Raw genomic sequence first — 22,226 nt, forward strand, 5'->3', positions numbered from 1 at the left:
TAGTTGCGGCTTGCCAGCTCCTTAGTTGTGGCATGCAAACTCTTAGTTGCGGCATGCATGTGGGATCTAGTTCCCTGACCAGGGATTGAACCCCGGCCCCCTGCATTGAGAGCGTGTAGTCTTAACCACTGTGGCACCGCGTAAGTCCCTTTGCTGCTTAATTTTTGCATAACCTTGAGTATGTTACTTAATTACAACATCTGGAAAACAGTAATAATATCAATACCAATTATCCCAGATCAATATGATAATCTACTAAGATAATATTCAATAAATAGTAATTATCATGAACATTAGTTGGGAGACACATACCCAATCTGCTGGATCTTTTGCATTCATTTATTCTCAACAAATACTTATCAAACACCTGTTGTATAGCAGGCATTAGTCTAGGTATTGAGTCTACAGCATGGAAAACACACAAAAATCCTGCCCTCATGAAGCTTACATTCTACTGCCAGAAGACAGAAAATAAACAAAATAAATATGCAAAAATATATACTCTGTTTACTAGATGGTGATAGCGTCTAGGAAAAGAAAAACAAAACAAAACAAAACAGCAATCTGTTGGGAAGGTGTTTAGGAAAGGCCTCACTGAGGAGGTAACACTTATTTAAAGACCTTAAGGTGATCTTTTTTTTTTGGCCATGACGTGTGGCATGAGGGATCTTAGTTCCCTGACCAGGGATCCAACCCAGGCCCAAGGCAGTGAGAGCAAGGAGTCCTGACCACTGGACCACCAGCGAATTCCCCACCTTAAGGTGATCTTGCCAGGCTTTTTACTTCTATAAATTAGGAGAGAACTATATTTGCCACCTAGAATATTTGTGAATTTATTGAATTAAAATACACCAACCTAATTATTAATGAACAACTTTACACATACTATATTAGATGCTTAAAGAATGATAAATTATAAACCCAGTCCCTGCTGATTTGGAAATTAAAAATTTCTTTGAGATGCATCAAAACGTAAAATGACATTTTGAAGGAAATACAAAAAAGAAGAAACACAATAACAGGAGTTTAATTTTTTCTACCATCATTTATTTATACATATATTAATTATGTGAATATTATAATTAAGAAGGGAAAGTATTAAAACTAGATGTAGGTCTCTGTAGCAGTCCAAAATAAATGAAAAGGGCAGTACGTATGCATTTTTCCCCAACCTCGCACAATGGAATTCAAGATGAACACATCATATTAATTTTTATCAAATATAAAATAAAATTAAAGAATGCTATAAATCCAACTGCACTCCAATATTTCCAAGTAGAGTTACTAAATCATGTTGTATCTTAGAAGGTATATTTATTATGTCATAGAATTGGAATCGGACTTGAGAGGTCATATAATGCATCTTGGGGCCTTTAGCCTCCTTCTAATGGTCCCCCAACACTTTTAACTTTTTAGAAAAATTTCTTTATATCTTATGTACACCTTCTATTATGAAAATTAAGCCTGTTGCTTGTAATTTCATTATAGTGTGTTTCTCAGTGGCACTAGCACCATTATAACAGTGTAACACAGAAGTCAGTGCACAGAATAGTAGAGCCAAACGGTCAGAGTTCAAATCCTAGTTCTGTCATTAGCTGGCTAACCTTGGACAAGTTTCTCAGTTTCTTTGTGCCTCGGTTTCCTGATCTGCAAAATGCAGAGTAATATTACCTACCTTATACGTTTGTTGTGAGGATTAAATGAGTTATTTCACATAGAACGCTTAGAGAAGGATCTAAGTGTTCCCCCCCAAATTAGGTATTCATATTTATATGCATATTAAGACAGGTATTACTTATCTATTGCTGCACACCAAACCTCTCCCAAATTTAGCAACTTAAAACGACAAGAATTTATTATCTCACAATTTCTGTGGTCCAGGAACTTGGGAGCAGTCTAGCTGGAAAATGATGCTATCTGGGGCTGCAGTCATCTGAAGGCTTGCAGAAGGCTGAGAGATCTGTCACCAAGATGGTTCACTCACATGGCTGTCAGCAGGGGTCCTCAGGTCCTTGCTGGCTGTTTCAGAGAGGCCTTACTCGCCCTCCTGGATCTTTCCATAGGGCTACTGGAGTGTCTGGCTCCCCCAGAGTGAGTGGCCCCAGAGACAGCAAGGAAGAAACTGCAATGCCTTCTATGACCTACTCTCAGAAGTCACAATCCACCATTTCCACCACATTCTATCCATTAGAAACAAGTAGAGCACACGCTCCAAGGAGGGGAATGAAGCCACTTCTTATAGGGAGAATTATCAGCGAGTGTGTGGACACATTTTTAAACCACCACAAGGGCTCATTCCTTCTTTCCTTTGGTGCCTCTGATTTGCAAGTGAGGAACCTTCGAGACCTCTCATTCATACTGTCTAAATACTAGACATGAAAGGGAATTTTCAGTCTAACATTCAGACTGAAGAAAAAGGAATGTAGATTAGAAAGATTATCTAGAGAAAATCATCAATAGTAATAAATTTATTATAAATAAAATGCCTTCTCTATGTGACTCTTACATAAACCAGCTAAAAAATGACTCCTGGGACTTCCCTGGTGGCGCAGTGGTTAAGAATCCACCTGCCAATGCAGGGGACATGGGTTTGAGCCCTGGTCTGGGAAGATCCCACGTGCCGCGGAGAAACTAAGCCCATGCACCACAGCTACTGAGCCTGTGCTCTAGAGCCCACGAACCACAACTACTGAGCCCGCGTGCCTAGAGCCTGTGCTCCGCAACAAGAAGCCACCGCAATGAGAAGCCTGTGCACCCCAACAAAGAGTAGCCCCCGCTCGCCGCAACTAGAGAAAGCCCGCCGCCCACAGCAACGAAGGACCAACGCAGCCAAAAATAAATAAATAAATTTTTTTAAAAAAATGACTCCTGAAGATGTGACCAGGGCTGGATTAGGATGGATTTAGAATACCGACTAATATGTCCACACATATCTAAATAGATGAAATAGTCTGGCCATAATGACTATGTTGAAATTCCCCACCCTGGGCTCCATTTCTTTCAAGCTTTTTGACATGGATAAAGCCATGACAGAATACTCATTTCTCAAATATTTGAACTCTCTGAGTATAAGAATTTGCTTTTCCATTTTACTGTAACTGGTTTAAAAATCCAATATAAAATCTAATATGAAAAAAACATCTAATAGAAACTGAAGATGATCTTGCTCACAGTTAAACACATATTCTGTTCAAGCATAATTCATAATCAGTTCTTCAACATGTGCATTTGTCACCTTCAGGTAGGTTTAGGCATTGTATCTGGAAATAAGATATACTTTTACCATTAAAAAGCAGCTTTAAAAAAAAAAGTAGCTTTATAATCCTCATTATTATAGTGTTTAATTGAACTTGCTTTTTAAACTTTTTTATTGTTACATAATATACATACAGAAACATGCATAAATCACAAGGGTACAATAGAGCAAAGACACCTATGTTTAAAAATATTGAAGGTTACCAGTACCTTGAAAGCCCCCTTTGTCTCTCCTTAGTAACTGCTCCCACCAAGGTTACCTCTGTTCTAACTTCTAACACTGCTGATTAACGCTAACTGGTTTTTAGTTTTATGGGAAATGGAATCATACACCAGGTACTCTTTTGCATCTGGTCTCTTTTGCTCAATATTATATTGTGAGACTGAGCCATGTGTTGTGTTTAATAATCTTTTCACTGTTGTATAGTATTCCATTTTATGCATACACCGCTTTTTTAATTCACTGTTGCTATTTATTAAACTACTGTCTCAACCCCAAACTCACCCTTCTACTCTCAGCTTTGTAATGAGGGAGCTGTGACTCAGCTAACATTTCTCCGTTGCCAGCGGATGCCCATTAATTCTGCCAGATGGGGGAGCTAGAGGGAAACTGGAAGGCTGGAAAAGAGAGAAGGGACTTGCTCCCTCCTGTTCGCTGGCTGTTCCTGTCACTATCATCTTGGCACAGGCCCTTTACAGAAGCAGTTGGCTGCAGTCTCAAGTTTCAGTGGTGCTCCTCAAACCGGCTTCATTGTCTCTCCTTAGAACGACAATCAAGGCCAGGCCATACCCCCTCCTGACATTTGGGTCCCAGCTCCCTCCTCTAAGCTTCTGAGGTCTACTAACCTACCTCTGCACTTTGTTCCCCAGCCCTAGGAGTGGACGCTGATTCCTGCATTATCACTGTATTATTTGTGTCCCCTTTACTCTTTTTCAGTTCTCCAGTACCTCTTCAACCAATCAATACCTTATATTTTTTGTGTTTATTAAAACAATCTAACTGCCATACAAAAGTAAATAGTTCCTGCTTTCTCTCTAATGGCTACAATAGATGACTGGGTTGTCTCCAGTTTGGACTACTATGAATAGTGCTGCTATGCATATTCTCCTACCTGTCTTTTGGTGAAATGTGTATATACCTGAAATGGAATTGCTAGGTCATAGGGGAGGTGTGTGCTCACTTTCAGCAGGCACTGCCTGAAAGTTTTCCAAAGTGGTTGTACCAATAATTGCATTGATTCTAAGACACTCCCAGGAGCTCATACCTGATCCTCAGAACTTTTAAAAGTTAGAGAGCTGGGCTTCCCTGGTGGCACAGTGGTTGAGAGTCCGCCTGCCGATGCAGGGGACGGGGGTTCGTGCCCCAGACCAGGAAGATCCCACGTGCCGCGGAGCGGCTGGGCCCGTGAGCCATGGCCGCTGAGCCTGTGCGTCCAGAGCCTGTGCTCCGCAACGGGAGAGGCCACAACGGTGAGAGGCCTGCATACCACAAAAAAAAAAAAAAAAAAGTTAGAGAGCCAATAAACTCCACACTATTGTAATTTAATCTCAGCTTCAGAATTTTTATGTTGCAGTGCTAAAGAAAACGAGACTCTGTTGCTTGAGGACAGACTTTGTGTCCTTAATTCCTCTATCAGTGTCTGGTACATAGTAGGTGATGTTGAATAGATAATAAGGGGAAGTTTAAATCTGTTCTTCTGTACAGTTGAACTAATGTGAAACAGCAATGTAAATTGAGGTCAGTCCCATCTAGGGGATACTGTCACCCCAGCACATATTCCACTGGGCAGCTGTGTCCCATCTAGGGGATACTCAGTCACCCCAGCACATATTCCTCCGGGCAGCTGGAGATAAACAGGCCTCTGTCTCCCCAGGTTGCTTCTATTGCCCTGCAAGACCCATTTCTCTCCTCACCATAGGTTTAAATGACTTGATTCAGGAACAGACGCAACACAACACTGGCTGCTTATGGACTAGGGCAGCCTCATATCCGGCACATCAACCTCATCATTCCAACCCTCTCTCAAGAATCTTTGGTGGAGATCCCAAACCGAATTAAATCCCTTTGAGATTTATTCTTAGAGTGACTCAAACTTCAGGGTGCTCTTGTCCAACCTCTGGGATGTCTTAAGAATCACCTACACAAAACGCAAGGCAAACAACCCGCTTCTTCACACCCTACCTGAACCTTTCACAAGCCGAACTCTCAAGAACGAATGGGTTACTAGCACCTGCTGGGAACTCAGGGTTCCTGACGTGAGCACACCATGGAGAAAAAGTAGCAGCTTGCTAGATGTTAATATAGGAAGCTGACTGCCATGGAGTGCTCTGAAATCCACTCAACAAAAATTAGGGTGGGGGGAGGAGGAGAAGGAGTGAAGGCAACACATACACTTGTTAATAAAATATATTCATGCTTTCTGCAACAACACAGTTTCCAATTGCATAAGTCTGCTTTTCTTTTTTTTCTTTTTTCTTTTTTCTGTGGTACGCGGGCCTTTCACTGTTGTGGCTTCTCCCTTAGCGGAGCACAGGCTCCGGATGCGCAGGCTCAGCGACCGTGGCTCACGGGCCCAGCCGCTCCGCGGCACGTGGGATCTTCCCGGACCGGGGCACGAACCCGTGTCCCCTGCATCGGCAGGCGGACTCTCAACCACTGCGCCACCAGGGAAGCCCCATAAGTCTGCTTTTATACGATACAGATTGTTAACGTGACATCATTCTGATTTTACAAGTAATACAACCTGACTGACAAAATGGTGAGGAAGCAGATATACCTAATTATGAATTATAGACAATTATATTTTTTAATCTCTGGGTATGTAAGGCATGTTTTTCTGACTCATCACAGGCAGTGACATAACAAATTGATGTCTCTTCTCATGCACTGTTTGTTACCAAAGAGGAAGCCAGCATGTTCTGATGTCATCATACAAGGTGATATAAGTACCTCCTGTCTCTGACTCCTCAGACATTTCTTTAGTTCTCATCCTTTCCCTCTCCAATCCCCCTCCTAACGCTACATTCATCATCACCTAACATCTAAAGAATCTGGTCATCACAAGCTGGGTGTTGCCTCAGTTGCCTATGCTGTAAAACAACCCAAAATTAGTAGCTTAAAACAATGGTTTATTATTTCTCACACTTCTGTGGGTTCTTCTGATCTCACCTGGGTCATTCATGCTGCTGCATTCATCCGCTGGGTCAGTTAGAGCTGGAGGCCCGAGGTGACCATATCTGTATATCTGGGGCCTTGAAGGGACTAGAGGGCTAGGACTTCTCTCTCCTCATGTTATCTTTCATCATTAACTAATTTATCCAAGCTTCTTTACACAGCAAGTCCCAGGAGAGTGAAGGCACAAGCTGTGTAGACTCCAGAACTCACACAATGAGTGTGAGCAATATTCTATTGCTTTAGGCAAATCCTAAGGCCAGATTCATTGTGAAAGGCAACCACACAAGGGCATGAATTCAGGGAGACAGTATTCATCAGGGTCATTTTACAACAATCTACCATATGTGTATAGCTATATAATCCCGTCAGACTTCATTTTAGGCATGCGTCCCAATGCACCTAAGCCTCTGCAAGGTCAGTCAGTCAACAATTTTTTTTTGAGCAACCACGAGGAACAAAGTAATAGGCTAGGAATATATATTTATCACACAATTTCTGGCTAAAAGAGTGCTTTCAAGACCATTAAAAAATTTTTTCTCGGGGCTTTTCTGGTGGCGCAGTGGTTGAGAGTCTGCCTGCTGATGCAGGGGACATGGGTTCGTGCCCTGGTCTGGGAAGATCCCACATGCCGCGGAGCAGCTGGGCCCATGAGCCATGGCCGCTGAGCCTGCACGTCCGAAGCCTGTGCTCTGCAACGGGAGAGGCCACGACAGTGAGAGGCCCGTGTACTGCAAAAAAAAAAAATTTTTTTTTCTCAATCCCACCCTGTGAAATAGGTAAGGGTGTATGTGCTGGTGATATAGTAAATATATTTGGTCTTTGATCCCCATCCCTGGCACAGAACTTCTAAAACCTTTGGGATTTCCTGAGTAATAGGAACGTCCTTTGTTGTTCATAATAAGCGCCCCCCACCCCCTGGGCTTCCCTGGTGGCGCAGTGGTTGAGAGTCCGCCTGCCGATGCAGGGGACATGGGTTCGTGCCCTGGTCCGGGAAGATACCACATGCCGCGGAGCAGCTGGGCCCGTGAGTCATGGCTGCTGAGCCTGCGCATCCGGAGCCTGTGCTCCACAACGGGAGAGGCCACAATAGTGAGAGGCCCGCGTACCGCAAAAAAAAAAAAAATAATAAGTGCCCCCCTTTTAAATTGTATGTATATATGTATGTATGTATGTATGTGTGCATTGAGTCTTCGTTGCTGCGCGCAGGCTTTCTCTAGTTGCGGCGACCGGGGGCTACTACTCTTCTTTGCTGTGCGTGGGCTTCTCATTGCAGTGGCTTCTCTTGTTGCGGAGCACGGGCTCTAGGTGGGTGGGCTTCAGTAGTTGTGGCTCGCGGGCTCTAGAGTGCAGGCTCAGTAGTTGTGGCGCACAGGCTTAGTTGCCCTGCGACATGTGGGATCTTCCCGGACCGGGGCTCCAACCCGTGTCCCCTGCATTGGCAGGCGGATTCTTAACCACTGTGCCACAAGGGAAGTCCCAGTAAGCCCCTTTAGATGACACCTGGCCAACTTAGGTAGGGCCCCTAAGGCCCCTCAAGATGAGGCTGGTCACCAGAACGACCAAATGATGAGGAAGTTGGAACTTTCAACCCCACGCCTGACCTTCCGGGAGGGGAGGAGAGCTGGAAACTGAACTGTTCTATAAAAACTCTCAAAGGAGATTTGAGCTCCCAGGTAATGAAGCCTCAAGGTGCTGGGAGGTGGGGAGCCCAGAGAGGGCATGGAAACTGCACCCCACCACCCCACCACCCAGTACCATGTCCTACACATGTCTTCTATTTGGCTGTTCTTGAGTTGTATCCTTTATAATAAATCAGTAAAATGCCTTCCTGAGTTCTGTGAGCTGTTCTGAGGAGGGGTTGTGGGAAGCCCTCGTTTAGAGCCAATCAGTCAGAAGCATGGGTGGCCTCTCCAGGACATGCAACTGGTGTCTGAAGCTGGGAGAGGGGCAGTCTTGTGGGACTGAGCCCTAAACTTTGGGGTGTGCACTAACTCTGGATAACTGGTATCAAAACTGAATTGAACTGTTGAATATTCAGTTGGTGTCCTAAGAATCAGAGAATTGGTTGTTGGCTTTGGAAAACACTCCAGAGTCCCCACTGTGCAGTAGATAGGAGAGCTAGGACACACACTTATTTGTACCAACATACACTTCTTTCTCCACATTGGTTGCTCCTCTCAAAAAAAAATTGTTTTTCATGAATCATAAGACATTGCGCCTGCCCTCTTTGTATGTGTGAAAGAACTAGAGAACATTAAACCTAAAGCCAAAGAGAGAAATTGGAGAGTAAGAGTTCCTGTGATAGCTACATCAGTAGGCAGACTCTCCAGCTGCAGCAAAACTTTCTGGAGGGAATCAAAGCTCTTATAACCCAATCCAAAGTTCCAAGGAGAAAATTGAGTTGACAGTCACATATTTATGTATATGCACATACAGCACCACTAGAAATGAGGCATCTAAGCTGTCTGAAAACAAATAAACTGAATATCACAACAGCAAACTTATCTGCCAATAGTTCCTGGCAAGCATCAAAATCAATTTAGAGGAGATAGTGATGCTGGAAGTGTCCAGGAAATGAGTTATGCTGAGATATTTAAAACAAACAAAAAAATGCTTACTATGAATATTATCAGCGGGATAAGGTCTGCAAATAGACCAATGTCTTCTAAAAGTACAAAAAAATTCTATAATGGCAAGCTGCGATTACAGAGTATCATCCTGCACGTTAACGTCTAAGGCAGTTTGGGAGCCCCTCTTCCCTGTCCCTTGCAGCACCTTGGACAGGGGATAAGGTGGTTTTTGTTAGCCTCAGCAGTTTTCCGGGGCTCTTGTTTAGGATTCCATCTTAGAGCCTCCAAGGTCTACGAACACACTCCCCCACTTCTTCTTGGAGTGCAAATGTCTTCTAAACAGTTTTCCCCATGGATTGTTCTGTTTGACTATATAAAATTGTGGTTTTAAAAAATGTAAATGTGGTACTTCCCTGGTGGTGCAGTGGTTAAGAATCCGCCTGCCAATGCAGGGGACACGGGTTCGAGCCCTGGTCCTGAAAGATCCCACATGCCGTGGAGCAACTAAGCCCGTGCGCCACAACTACTGAGCCTGCACTCTAGAGCCCGTGAGCCACAGCTACTGAAGCCCACGTGCCTAAAGCCCGCGCTCGGCAACAAGAGAAGCCACCGCAATGAGAAGCCCGTGACCACAACAAAGAGTAGCCCCCGTTCGCCTCAACTAGAGAAAGCCTGCGCGCAGCAACGAAGACCCAACGTAGCCAAAAATAAAAATAAAATAAATAAATTTATTAAATAAAAATAAACTTTATAAAGACTTTAGCACATATTTAGTGCTCAACAAATATTTACTAAGTGATTTAAATAACAATAATGTTTTGATACCTTGCAAATTTAGTGATTTTTAAAAAATAGGTCTAGTTAAACTTACACTTAGAACTTTACTGGAATTGAATTATTGTGGAAGAGTAGCCCCCGCTCTCTACAACTAGAGAAAGCCCACGCACAGCAACAAAGACCCAATGCAGCCAAAAATAAATAAATAAATTAGAAAAAAAAAGTTCTCTTTCATGCTGGAGAGGATGTGGAGAAAAGGGAACCCTCCTATACTGTTGGTGAGAATGTAAATTGGTACAGTCACTATGGAGAACAGTATGGAGGTTCCTCAAAAAATTAAAAATAGAACTACCATATGATCCAGCAATCCTACTCCTGGGTATATACCTGGAAAAAACAAAAACTAATTTAAGAAGATACACGCACCCCAATGTTCACAGTAGCACTATTTACAATAGCTAAGACATGGAAACAACCTAAATGTCCATCGACAGATGACTGGATAAAGAAAATGTGGTATATACATACAATGGAATATTACTCAGGCATAAAAAGAATGAAATATTGTTATTTGCAGCAACATGGATGGGCCTAGATAATGTTATACTTAATGAAGTAAATCAGACAGAGAAAGACAAACACAATATGCTATCACTTATATGCAGAGTCTAAAAAATAATACAAATGAATGTATATACAAAACAGAAACAGACTCATGAACGCAGAAAACAAACTTAAGGTAACCAAAGGGGAGAAGGAGGGAGGAGGGAACAAATTAGGAGTATGGGATTTAACAGATACAAACTACTATACATAAAATAGATAAGGAACAAGGATTTACTATATGGCACAGGGAATCGTATTCAATACCTTATAAAAACCTATAATGTAATATAATCTAAAAAAAAAACTGAATCACTTTGCTTTATACCTGAAACTAACACAATATTACAAATCAATTATACTTCAATTAAAAAGTTCTTTTATGCTGAATATGTGTTAATTTAATATTTCTCATCAATAGATTTGAGTAGAAGCACTTTGCAACTGATAAGAATCTTTACTTATTACGTTTTTTGCTTATGGTATTTCAAAATGGCTTAAATGGTATAAATCACTTCATTGTTTATATCATATCTGGCATTTTCTGAATGAAATAAAGTGTTTAAACAAGTTTCATTACTATTACAGCCCAAAACACAAAGACTTGTTCTTTTCTCCTACTTTTATATATGTAATCTGAAGACATTAAATTAATTGTTCAAAAGAGGTTTTTAAGAACAAAGTGCCAAACCTCTGATGATTTTTGCGTGTGTGTGAGTTAAGCCTAAACTTGTTACCAGAAAGGGCAAGTAAATTCAGACAAGTTCCTGTAAATAGTTGTGGCTGTATTCATTTTTAAGTCTGTGCTACATTAAATATTTATTTAATAAGTTCATAGCCTAAGTATATTTATAATAAAATGGTAGTGGGAATTAAAACTAGGAAGAAAGTGTCATTTAAATAATCATACTGAATTCAACACTGTGTCTGAATCCTGGCCAGTAGAAAGCAACCTGATTTCCCATCCCAGCTCTGCCACTCCCTAGCCGTGACTGTGAACAAGTAATTCAATCTTTCTAGGTCTTAGAGTCTCCTCTGTAACATGAGATTGACAATACTTGCCTCATGGGGTTTTTGTGGTTTTGTAAAGAATGGAGTCAACATGCGACAGGCACCTAGCGCAGTGCCTAACACATAGCAAGTGTCCATGATAGAACGTTACTAATAACAATATTAATTTAACTAGAAGTAACGTTCCAAGACAAGACGTGAAATTCTTAAAGTGCCACATGACTTGAGAACAATGACTGATTTGGCTAGTGACGATATTTCTCCTAACACTGCAACAAGGACATTACATACAACACTTGCCAGGCCTTTCCCTCAAAAGGTTAATCACATTTACAGTTTTGGGATCTCTTATAGTTAACTTTCTTGAGTTTTTCATCCATTCATATGGACTCCTGATCATAATACTATCCCTAGTAGTAATATGCTCCATAAATGTACCTGCTTTGTAAAGTAGCACTGTTTTTTTATCCCTAAACAAATCCTTTCAAGTTTTGAAATTTTTCTTTCTTATTCTGCCACTGAAATAATTATAAAATGATGTACTGAAGCAAAAAGAAAAGCAAGCTCAAAAGAAGAAATAAAGTAAGCTCAGATTAATAATATACGAACTGTCTTCCATTAAAATTATTATTATACATAAGAATAACAAAATGACCTCTTGAATTTTTACTTGAATAGTGGTCTTTGGTTTGAAATAGAAGTGTTTGCAATTCTTAGAGGAATATACATTTTATAGTATACAATGCGTATATATACATAGGTACATGTAGGCATATATAATAATACACATAATACGTAATTCTTAGAGGCAGAAAACATTTTAACCAGAATGAGGTGGTAGTCTTTATTACTTAAACTTACGACAAAAACAACCTGTAAATGGAGAATATTTGAATGAATGATGTTAAAAGATAAACTGTAAGAGTTTAAAAGATATGTTAAAAGATAAACTGTGGTATACTAATGATGTTAAAAGATAAACTGTGGTATACTAACACTTGGAAGAGTTCATCCGAGCAAACATGAGTTTGACTTAGTACCAGAACAAGAATGGTTAGGAGCTCTCTGTTGACAGTAGCTAGGGGAAAGACTTTGACAGAGCAGGCCTGGAAGCAAAGCAAGGAACTTACCTGAATGGCTAAGCAGTTGCCTTATTTAGGAAAGCCTAGCTGGCTTTGTAATTCCTTGTTCTTAGGTTTTGATTTCTTATGCTTGAGACATTTAAGGGATTTACTCTGGCTTAGGTTTGCTTAAGAAGGCCACCAAGACATTAGAGCCACCTCAGTCTAATGGCGGACTTGTTTGATTACATAAAATATCTAAAAATCAGCTGTTCTTCTTTAACCAAAGGAACATTTATAATGAGAAGTAATTTGGATGGAACAAAATTACATTTTCTTCTGACACCTGAAATTGAAGTTCCTCATAATCCTTGAGAATGAATAAAACAGTGAAAATGGATTTAGTAGGCCTTTATTAGCTGGTAGCTTGGCGTAAAGTTTGTGAACATTTTAAAAGTATAATGACTATAAAAAATGGCAGCTTCAAAAGTATTATATCATCAAAGGTGGGTTACCCCTTAATTTGGGGCAAGCTATGATAGGACCATATTCTACACTGGGTTCTGAATTGAGAAGCTGCTTAAAGACCAGTATTATTCAGATGAGGAATTACTTAAACAAAATAGCATGAGAGTTTTTTGAAAATATGGTGGTTAGGGCAGAAGGAATGCAAATTAGTTCATTATAGTTTTAGTTCTAATTGTTAAAAAATATTGTCCAAAACACAGAAATAAGGCAGAGAGAGAGCAGCATGTCTTGCCAATGTCACATCCAAGCATTGTTTAACAGGCCCATCAAAGCATTATTTAATTATCTACAATCTAAGGGTCAGCTAACTTTTTCTGTAAAGATACAGATAGTAAGTTTTCAGGTTTTGTTTTTTTCCGTTTTTTTTTTTTTTAATCAAAGACTGGTTTTATTTCAGTAATGGAGAGAATTTTAGAGGTTCTCTACAGATGGAGAGAACTTTTTTTAAAATTTTATTTATTTATTTATTTTTGGCTGCGTTGGTCTTTGTTGCTGCACACGGGCTTGCTTTCTCTAGTTGCAGCGAGCAGGGGCTACTCTTCTTTGTGGTGCGAGGGCTTCTCATTGCGGTGGCTTCTCTTGTCGCGGAGCATTGGCTCTAGGTGCATAGGCTGAGTAGTTGTGGCTCACAGGCTCTAGGGCGCAGGCTCAGTAGTTGTGGTGCACGGGCTTACTTGCTCCTTGACATGTGGGATCTTCCCAGACCAGGGCTTGAACCCATGTTCCCTGCATTGGCAGGCGGATTCTTAACCACTGCGCCACCAGGGAAGTCCTTCTGTTTCTGTTTTTTTTACAATCCTTTAAAAATGTAAGAGTCATTCTTAATTCATGGATTACACCAAAACAGACCAGCAGCTAAATGTGGCCTGCTGACCCTATTCTAGAAGAAGTCCCTTTGTCTGTCTCACTATTCACTATTGATTAAAGGCCTAGATTTTATGAATTCACATGTTAACTTGCAGATTTTTTCCAGTAAAGGCAAAATTAATTTGGTAAAAACACCAAAGTTATTGTTTTATTGTCATATGATATTAACTAGTTTTGTATCTAACAGAACAATCTTTTTTTCATTAAACTTTTAATTTTGAGATTATTTTAGATTAACATTCAGTTGAAAGAATACAGAGAGATGCTGTGTACCCTTTACCCAATCTCCCCATTGGTTACATCTTGCAAAACTATTAATACAGTATCACAGCCAGGATATTGACATGGATGGAGTCAAGATGCAGAGCATTTCCATCATTACCGGTTTCCTCATGTAGCCATTTTATAACAGTCACACCACTTTTCTCAAGCCCCCCGCCACACCTCCTTCTCAACCCCTGGCAACTGTTAATCTATTCTCCATTTCCGTAAATTTGTCATCTCAAGAATATTGTATAAAGGCATCATATAGTATGTAACCTTTTGGGATTGGCTTTTTTCACACAGCACAATTCTCTGGAGATTCATCCAGGTGAAAGATGAACAATCTTACTTAAAATTTCCTTTCTGAAAGGGCTATCAATACCCCACTCCTCAAACACTGTTTGAATCAGCCTTATCATTCTGTTTGTTCCTTCACTGAGTTGAAAAAAATATTTTCCAAGTGTTCATTCTGTTTGTATGAGTCATACTTCAAACTTTTTGAAAATGATACTTTGATATAATTGATTAGCTTGTTTGTCCCCAAGAGATAGTTTCTAGTTGGCTCAGTTTTTTATTTAGAAAACTTGTATGTAGTCAGAAAAGATCAGACCACGTGTATTCTCCTCCAGTCACAATAAAAATGTAATTTGCTTTGTTTGAGTTTCAAAGAATGATAAGAATGATAAGATGTTCTCTCTCCAGTGATAGGTTATTTCTGTGAGATTTTTGGGTGAGTTAAGAAGAAATAAGTTTTAAAATAGCATTTTTATCCTATGCCACTGGATCTTTCTTTCATCTCTTAAGCAATGCTTCCAACAGTAGATCAGCATAGAGATTTATGAGTAATTGGTCAAAAAACCCCATGGGCCCTTCAGACTTCAATTTTCTGCTTCTAGTGAGAAGTATATAGTTTTATGATAGAGATTATCACTTAATAGAAAAGGTATGTTTTCTCAGATGGGAAGATCAGATGCCACTTAGACCACTCCACTGTTTTGGAGCATGACTAAAGTAAACTTTTCTTTTAAAAAAACAAACAACAACTTAACAGGGAAAATCTCAAACATACACATATGTAGAAAGATTAGTATAACAAACCCCCACATAACCATCATTTAAATTCAGTATTAGTAATATTTGGATAATCTTGCTTCATACATACCCATCATTTCCCCCAATTCAGCAGATCACAGACACCATATAATTTCATCCATAAATACTTCAATATATATCTGTGAGAGATAAAGCAGTTTTTAATATAACAACTCCATTATCACACCAAAAAATATTAATAATTCCTTAACATAATCTAATACCCAGTCAGTATTCAGATGTTTCCCATTGTCTCAAGCATCTTTTTACAAATGATTTGAAACAGGATCTGAACAAGACCTGTGTATATATCTGGTCGATTCATTTTTTAAAACATTATTTATTTATTTATTACAGCTTTACTATGGTAAAATTGACTTACAATAAACTGTACATGTTAAAGTGTACAATTTGATAACTTTTGACATATTAACCACCTGAAAAATTATTACCACAACCCAGGTGATGAACATATCCATCACCTCTAAAAGTTTTCTCATGCCCCTTGGTAATCCCTCCTTCCCAATCTCCCCACACACTCCCCTTCCTAAGGAATCGCTGATCTTCTTTCTACAGATTAGTTTGCATTTTCTAAAACTTCTTAAAAATGGAATCATACAGTATGCATACTTTTTGGGTCTGGCTTCTTTCCCTCAGTATAACTATTTTGAGATACATAATATTGTTGCATGTACCAACAGTTTATTCCTGAATACAACCGCCCGTTGTATGGATGTATCACAATTTGTATATCCGTTCACTTGCAGATGGATATTTGGGTTGTTTCTAGTTTTTGGCTATTACAAATAAAGCTGTTATGAACATTCGTGTAAAATATTTTGTATATACTGTGCTTTCAATTCTTTTTGGTGAATACATAGGAATAGGATCACTGGGTCATATGGTAGGTATATGTTTACCTTTTAAGAAACCACCAACTTGTTTTCCAAACCGGTTGTACCAATTTACAATCTCTCCAATAAACTATGAAGCTCCACATCTCACCAACGTTTGGTCATTCTTCTAATTTTAAATATTCAAATTTTAAACATTCTACAGATGAACTCCCACTTTTCCAACTACATTTCTGTTTTAAGGCCAGATACTCTTCAACCAAAACAACATAATGCAACAGATTGAATGTAAAAGCAGATATGAAATCCAACTGTTTTCTATTAGACCAGACATCAAAGAGACTTGCCAAAATGTAAAACAATGCCCTTCTCACTATCCTTTTATCTTGGAAAATATAGTTGTTTCCATTAAAGTATAACATGTAATGGGTTTGTTATTATTATTAAAAAATTTTAAAGGTAAAATTCACATAAAATAAAATTCACCATTTTAACCCTTTTGAAGTGCACAACTCAGTGGTTTTTTGTTATATTCACAGTGTTGTGTAACTATCAAACACCAGAACATTTCTATCAACCCAAAAAAAGCTCCCATAACTTCCAACTCTCCCTTCTCCCATCTCCTGGAAACCACTACTATACTTTCTGTCTCTACGGATTTGCCTAGACCAGACATTTCATATAAATGAAATCATATAATATGTGGCATTTTATATCCCAAATCTTTCACTCAGCATTGTTTTCGAGGTTTATCCATATGGTAACATGTATCAGTACTTCATCCCCTTTTCGTTTATCCATTCATCAGCTTATGGAAACTTAGGTTGTTTCCACTTTTTTGCTGTTATAATAAGTAATGCTTCTATTAAATTCATGTACAAGTTTTTGTGTGAAATGTTTTCATTTCTCATGGGTATATAGCTAGAAATAGAATTTCTGGGTCATGTGGTAACTCTTGTGTTTAACAGTCTGAGAAATGTCAAATTGTTTATCAAAGCAGCTGTGCCATTTTACCTTCCCCCCCAGCAATATATGACGGTTCAAATTTCTTCACAACTGTGCCAGCACTTGTTGTTGTTGTCGTTATAACTATAGCCATCCTAGGGGGTGTAAAGTGTTATCACACTGTGGATTTGCTTTGCATTTTCCGGATGGCTAATGATGTTGCGCATCTTTTCATGCGCGTTTTGGTAATTTGTATTTCTTTGGAAAAATGTCTATTCGAATCCTTTGCCCATTTTTCAATTGTCTTTGTTGTTCAGTTGTGAGAGTTCTTTATATGTTCTGGATACCAGACCCTTATCAGATATATGATTTACAAGTATTTTCTCCCATTCTGTGGGTTTTCTTTTGACAATCTTGATGGTGCCCTATAACACACCAAAGTTTTAAAAATTGGACAAAGTCCAATTTATCTTTTTCTTTTATTCTTGTGCTTTTGGTGTCCTATCTAGGAAACTGTTGCCTAATGCAAGTTAATAGAAATCTACACATATGCTTTTTTCTAAGAGTTTTTACTCTTACATTTATATCTTTAATCCATTTTGAGTTAATTTTTGTATATGGTGTGAGGTAGGGGTCCAAATACATGCTTTTGCATGTCGATATTGTCAAAGAAAAAATTATTCTGAAACTTGTTAAAGATGATAAGGAAGACTTTACTCAAGAGACTACTGGAATAGGGTTTTGCAACAGGGGAGAGAGATTGGGCTCAACTCCAAATATAATATAGAAAAGTGAGGATTTAGAGCCAAGGAGCAGGGTGTGAGGGGAGGGTCACTGGATAAAAAAATTACTAAAATGAAACATCAGGGTTAAGGGGGGGATTCTGCCTAAGCTGACTTGACAGGATTCTTGCTGAAGCCAGGCGAGGGTGATCATATATATCACCTGTGGGATCAACGGGGCGTGAGGAATTTAATTCGACAAGGAGTGTCGGGGTTCCTTCTAAACTGAATTAAAAGATTCTTGCTGACAGTGGGTGATGCAGACCCAACAAGGACAGACACTGAAAGCTGAGGCCTAGAGGACTTAGAAGAGACTGCCTAGAATTAGATCAAGGAGAGAGTCTTTGTCAATATCCAGTTGTCTCAGCGTTATTTGTTGAAAAGATTCTTCTTTTTCCATTATATAAACTTTGAACCTTGCCAAAAAAGTAACTGACCATAGATGTATAGATTTATTTCTGGACTCTTGATTCTATGCCATTGATCTATATGTCTGACATGATGCCAACACCACACTGTTTACTGTAGCTTTGTAGTAGGTTTTGATATCAGTAAGTATGAGTCCTCCAACTTTTTCTTTTGCAAGATCGTTTTGGCCATTTGGATTCACTTGCATGTCTACCTGAATTTTAAGAAGAGCCTGTCCCTTCTACAAAAAAAGTCAATGGGAGTTTTGTTAGGGATTGCACTGAACCTGTAAATCAACCTGGGGATTACTGCCAAAAGTTACTATTATGAGTATTTTGTAATGCCCTTTTAATTACTCTATACATAAGTGAAATTCACCGATCATATAATATCTCCTCAAATACAATTCCATAAAGGATCAATATAATGAATGCTCCAACTATATTATAAAGGAATAGGCATTTCCATTTCAGACACTATTACACAAGAAGGCTTAATGAAATAATCAGAAAATTGCATTTCAATGCAGAATCAAAGTAAATGTGACCAGTTACAAGGGCAGAGAAATACAAGTGTGTTGCATGGTGAACTGAATATCCTTCATGGTGCTGACATAGGTGATACGGTGTTCTGAAATGGCGAAAAACTCTTACTAAGGAACAGTACATAACACAGTCACATCGCCCTTTCACATTCATGATACCTGTTTTCTTGGAAAATTCAGGGTATATTATAAAACGTGTAAAAAAATACTTGTGCTTATTTGTAAAATGAAGTTTTTTTCTAGGGTCAGATAATTATAAACAGGTTTTCAACCTACATCTGATAGGACATTTGAAAAACAGGGGTGTATGACAAGATTCATTAGGCGTGAATATCCCTGTATGGCAGACATCTTATATCTTTGGTCTCCATGTGGTAAAATGCCAGTAAAGCCACCCAGTTATTGTGACAATCAACAATACCTTCACACATTTTCAATATGTTGAGAGGGCACTACTGCCCCCTTTGAGAATACAGGGTAAAGGAAAGAGCACTGAACCAGGTGCTGGAGATCAGAGGGGTGCTCACTATGACCCAAGTCAATATGTTGCTCTGGGTCTCATTTTCCTCATCTGCAAAATGGTCTCCAAGATCTTTCTGATGATTCCTTGTAGACTGATATCACCTTTCTTATTGCTAGCTGAAGAGTATAATGTAAAAGAATGAAATTAGAACATTTCTCTAACACCATGCACAAAAATAAGCTCAAAATGGGGCTTCCCTGGTGGCGCCGCGGTTGAGAGTCCGCCTGCCGATGCAGGGGACACGGGTTCGTGCCCCGGTCTGGGAAGATCCCACATGCCGCGGAGCGGATGGGCCCGTGAGCCATGGCCGCTGAGCCTGCACCTCCAGAGCCTGTGCTCCGCAACGGGAGAGGCCACAAGAGTGAGAGGCCCGCGTACAGCAAAAAAACAAACAAACAAACAAACAAAAAAAGCTGAATATGGATTAAAGACGTAAATGTAAGACTGGATACTATAAAACTCCTAGAGGAAAACACAGGCAAACACTTTTTGACATAAATTGCAGTATTATCTTTTTGGATCCATTTCCTAGAATAACAGAAATAAGAACAAAAATAAACAACTGGGACCTAATGAAACTTAAAAGCTTTTGCACAGCAAAGGAAACCATAAATAAAATGAAAAGACCTACAGAATGGGAGGAAATATTTGCAAACGATACAACAAACAAGGGATTAATCTCCAAAATATACAAACAGCTCATACAGCTCAATAACAAAAAAACAAACCCAATTAAAAAATGGGCAGAAGATCTAAATAGACACTTCTCCAAAGAGGACACACAGATGACCAAAAGGCACATGAAAAGATGCTCAACATCACTAATTATTAGAGAAATGCAAATCAAAACTACAATGAGGTATCACCTCATACCAGTCAGAATGGCCATCATCCAAAAGTCTACAAATAATAAATGCTGGAAAGGGTGTGAAGGAAAGGGAACCCTCCTACATTGTTGGTGGGAATGTAAATGGGTACAGCCACTATGGAGAACAGTATGGAGGTTCCTTAAATAACTAAAAATAGAGCTACCATATGACCCAGCAATCCCACTCCTGGGCATACATCTGGAGGAAAGCCAAAATTTGAAAAGATACATGCACCCCTATGTTCACAGCAGCACTATTTACAATAGCCAAGACATGGAAGCAACCTAAATGTCCAGTGACAGATGAATGGAAAAAGAAGATGTGGTATATATATACAATAGAATATTACTCAGCCATAAAAAAGAATGAAATAATGCTATGTGCAGCAACATGGATGGACCCAGAGATTACTATACTGAGTGAAGTAAGCCAGACAGAGAAAAACAAATATCATATGATATTGCTTATATGTGGAATCTAAAAAAAATGATACAAATGAACTTATTTACAAAACAGAAAGAGACTCACAAACAGAAAACAAACTTAGTTACCAAAGGGGAAATGGGCGTGGAGGGAGGGATAAATTAGGAGGTTGGGACTAACATATACACACTACTATATATAAAATAGATAACAAACAAGGACCTACTATATAGCACAGGGAAATATACTCAATATTTTGTAATAACCTATAAGGGAAAAGAATATGAAAAGGAATATATATATTTGTGTGTGTGTGTGTGTACACACACACACACACATATAATCACTGTGCTGTACACCTGAAACTAACATGATATTGTAAATCAATTATACTTCAATTAAAAAAAAAAGGAAAGAAGGAAAAAGAAGTGTAGCTGCTAAAACCTGTATAGCCTTGTCTCCCTCTGCTGGCTGAGTAACATGTCATAAATGTCAAAGAAACATTTTTGTTCTTTTCAGTGCTGAAGTTATCATCTTTCAGAATTTATAAACCACACACAAAATGCTGACCAACCAAAAAAGACAGACAGCATTCAAATCTTGGTTACCATCTTCAGTTTTCTAGGTCCTTTATAAATATATGTATCACAACAAAGTCTCTATCTTCTCATCAGGTAATTAAATTTAGAAAAGCAGGTCAGATTTCAAATAAAACTGACATACTGTATTGGTCAAGGATTTCTGGCTGGAATAATTTGGCTTATTCCCTCAGATGTCTCCAGTGGATCATTATCTACAAAGAGGGGATTTTCTGTTGGAGTTAACAGAACTCCGAGAAATATTCAGCAGAGCATTAATCTTTTTCTTTTCTTTTTTTTTTTTTGCAGTACGCGGGCCTCTCACTGTTGTGGCCTCTCCCGTTGTGGAGCACAGGCTCCGGACACGCAGGCTCAGCGGCCATGGCTCAGGGGCCCAGCCACTACACAGCATGTGGGATCTTCCCAGACCAGGGCACGAACCCGTGTCCCCTGCATCGGCAGGCGGACCCTCAACCACTGCGCCACCAGGGAAACCTGCATTAATCTTTTAATGGCTAAGCCATGAGAACTCTGTCACATATATTTTTATTTGTTTTAAAAAATTATTTATTTATTTATTTTTGGCTGCCTTGGGTCTTCGTCGCTGTGCGCGGGCTTTCTCTAGTTGCGGCGAGCGGGAGCTACTCTTTGTTGCGGTGCGCGGGCTTCTCGTTACGGTGGCTTCTCTTTTTGCAGAGCAGAGGCTCTAGGCACACGGGCTTCAGTAGTTGTGGTATGTGGGCTCGGGACTTGTGGCTCGTGGGCTCTAGAGCGCAGGCTCAGTAGTTGTGCTGCACGGGCTTTGTTGCTCCATGGCATGTGGGACCTTCCCTGACCAGGGCTCGAACCCGTGCCCCCTGCATTGGCAGGCGGATTTCTTAACCACTGCGCCACCAGGGAAGCTCTACCTTTTTGTCTTTATTATATGAAGTTATCTATTTCTTCTTCTTTATTTTTTAATATTTATTTGTCTGTGCTGGGCCTTAGTTGCGGCATGTGGGATCATCGTTGAGGCGTGCAGGATCTTTTACCTGTGGCATGTGTGCTGTTAGTTGAGGCATACCCGGGCCCCCTGCATTGGAAGCATGGAGTCTTAA

The 22,226-nt window shown here is 39.6% G+C and overlaps 1 protein-coding gene across 1 annotated transcript in view; it reads right to left on the reverse strand.

The window, feature by feature from the left end:
• Positions 1-15,295, reverse strand: part of SRPK2 (SRSF protein kinase 2) — a 243,025-nt gene extending 227,730 nt beyond the window's left edge. Inside the window, exon 1 of the mRNA XM_033439348.2 lies at positions 15,274-15,295. Coding sequence (XP_033295239.1) covers positions 15,274-15,280 — 7 coding nt within the window. The 5' untranslated portion in view covers positions 15,281-15,295. The remainder of the gene's footprint in view (positions 1-15,273) is intronic.
• Between the last annotated feature and the right edge of the window lie 6,931 nt (positions 15,296-22,226).

Source organism: Orcinus orca, chromosome 9 (genome assembly GCF_937001465.1).
Source record: "Orcinus orca chromosome 9, mOrcOrc1.1, whole genome shotgun sequence".
NCBI lineage: Eukaryota > Metazoa > Chordata > Mammalia > Artiodactyla > Delphinidae > Orcinus > Orcinus orca.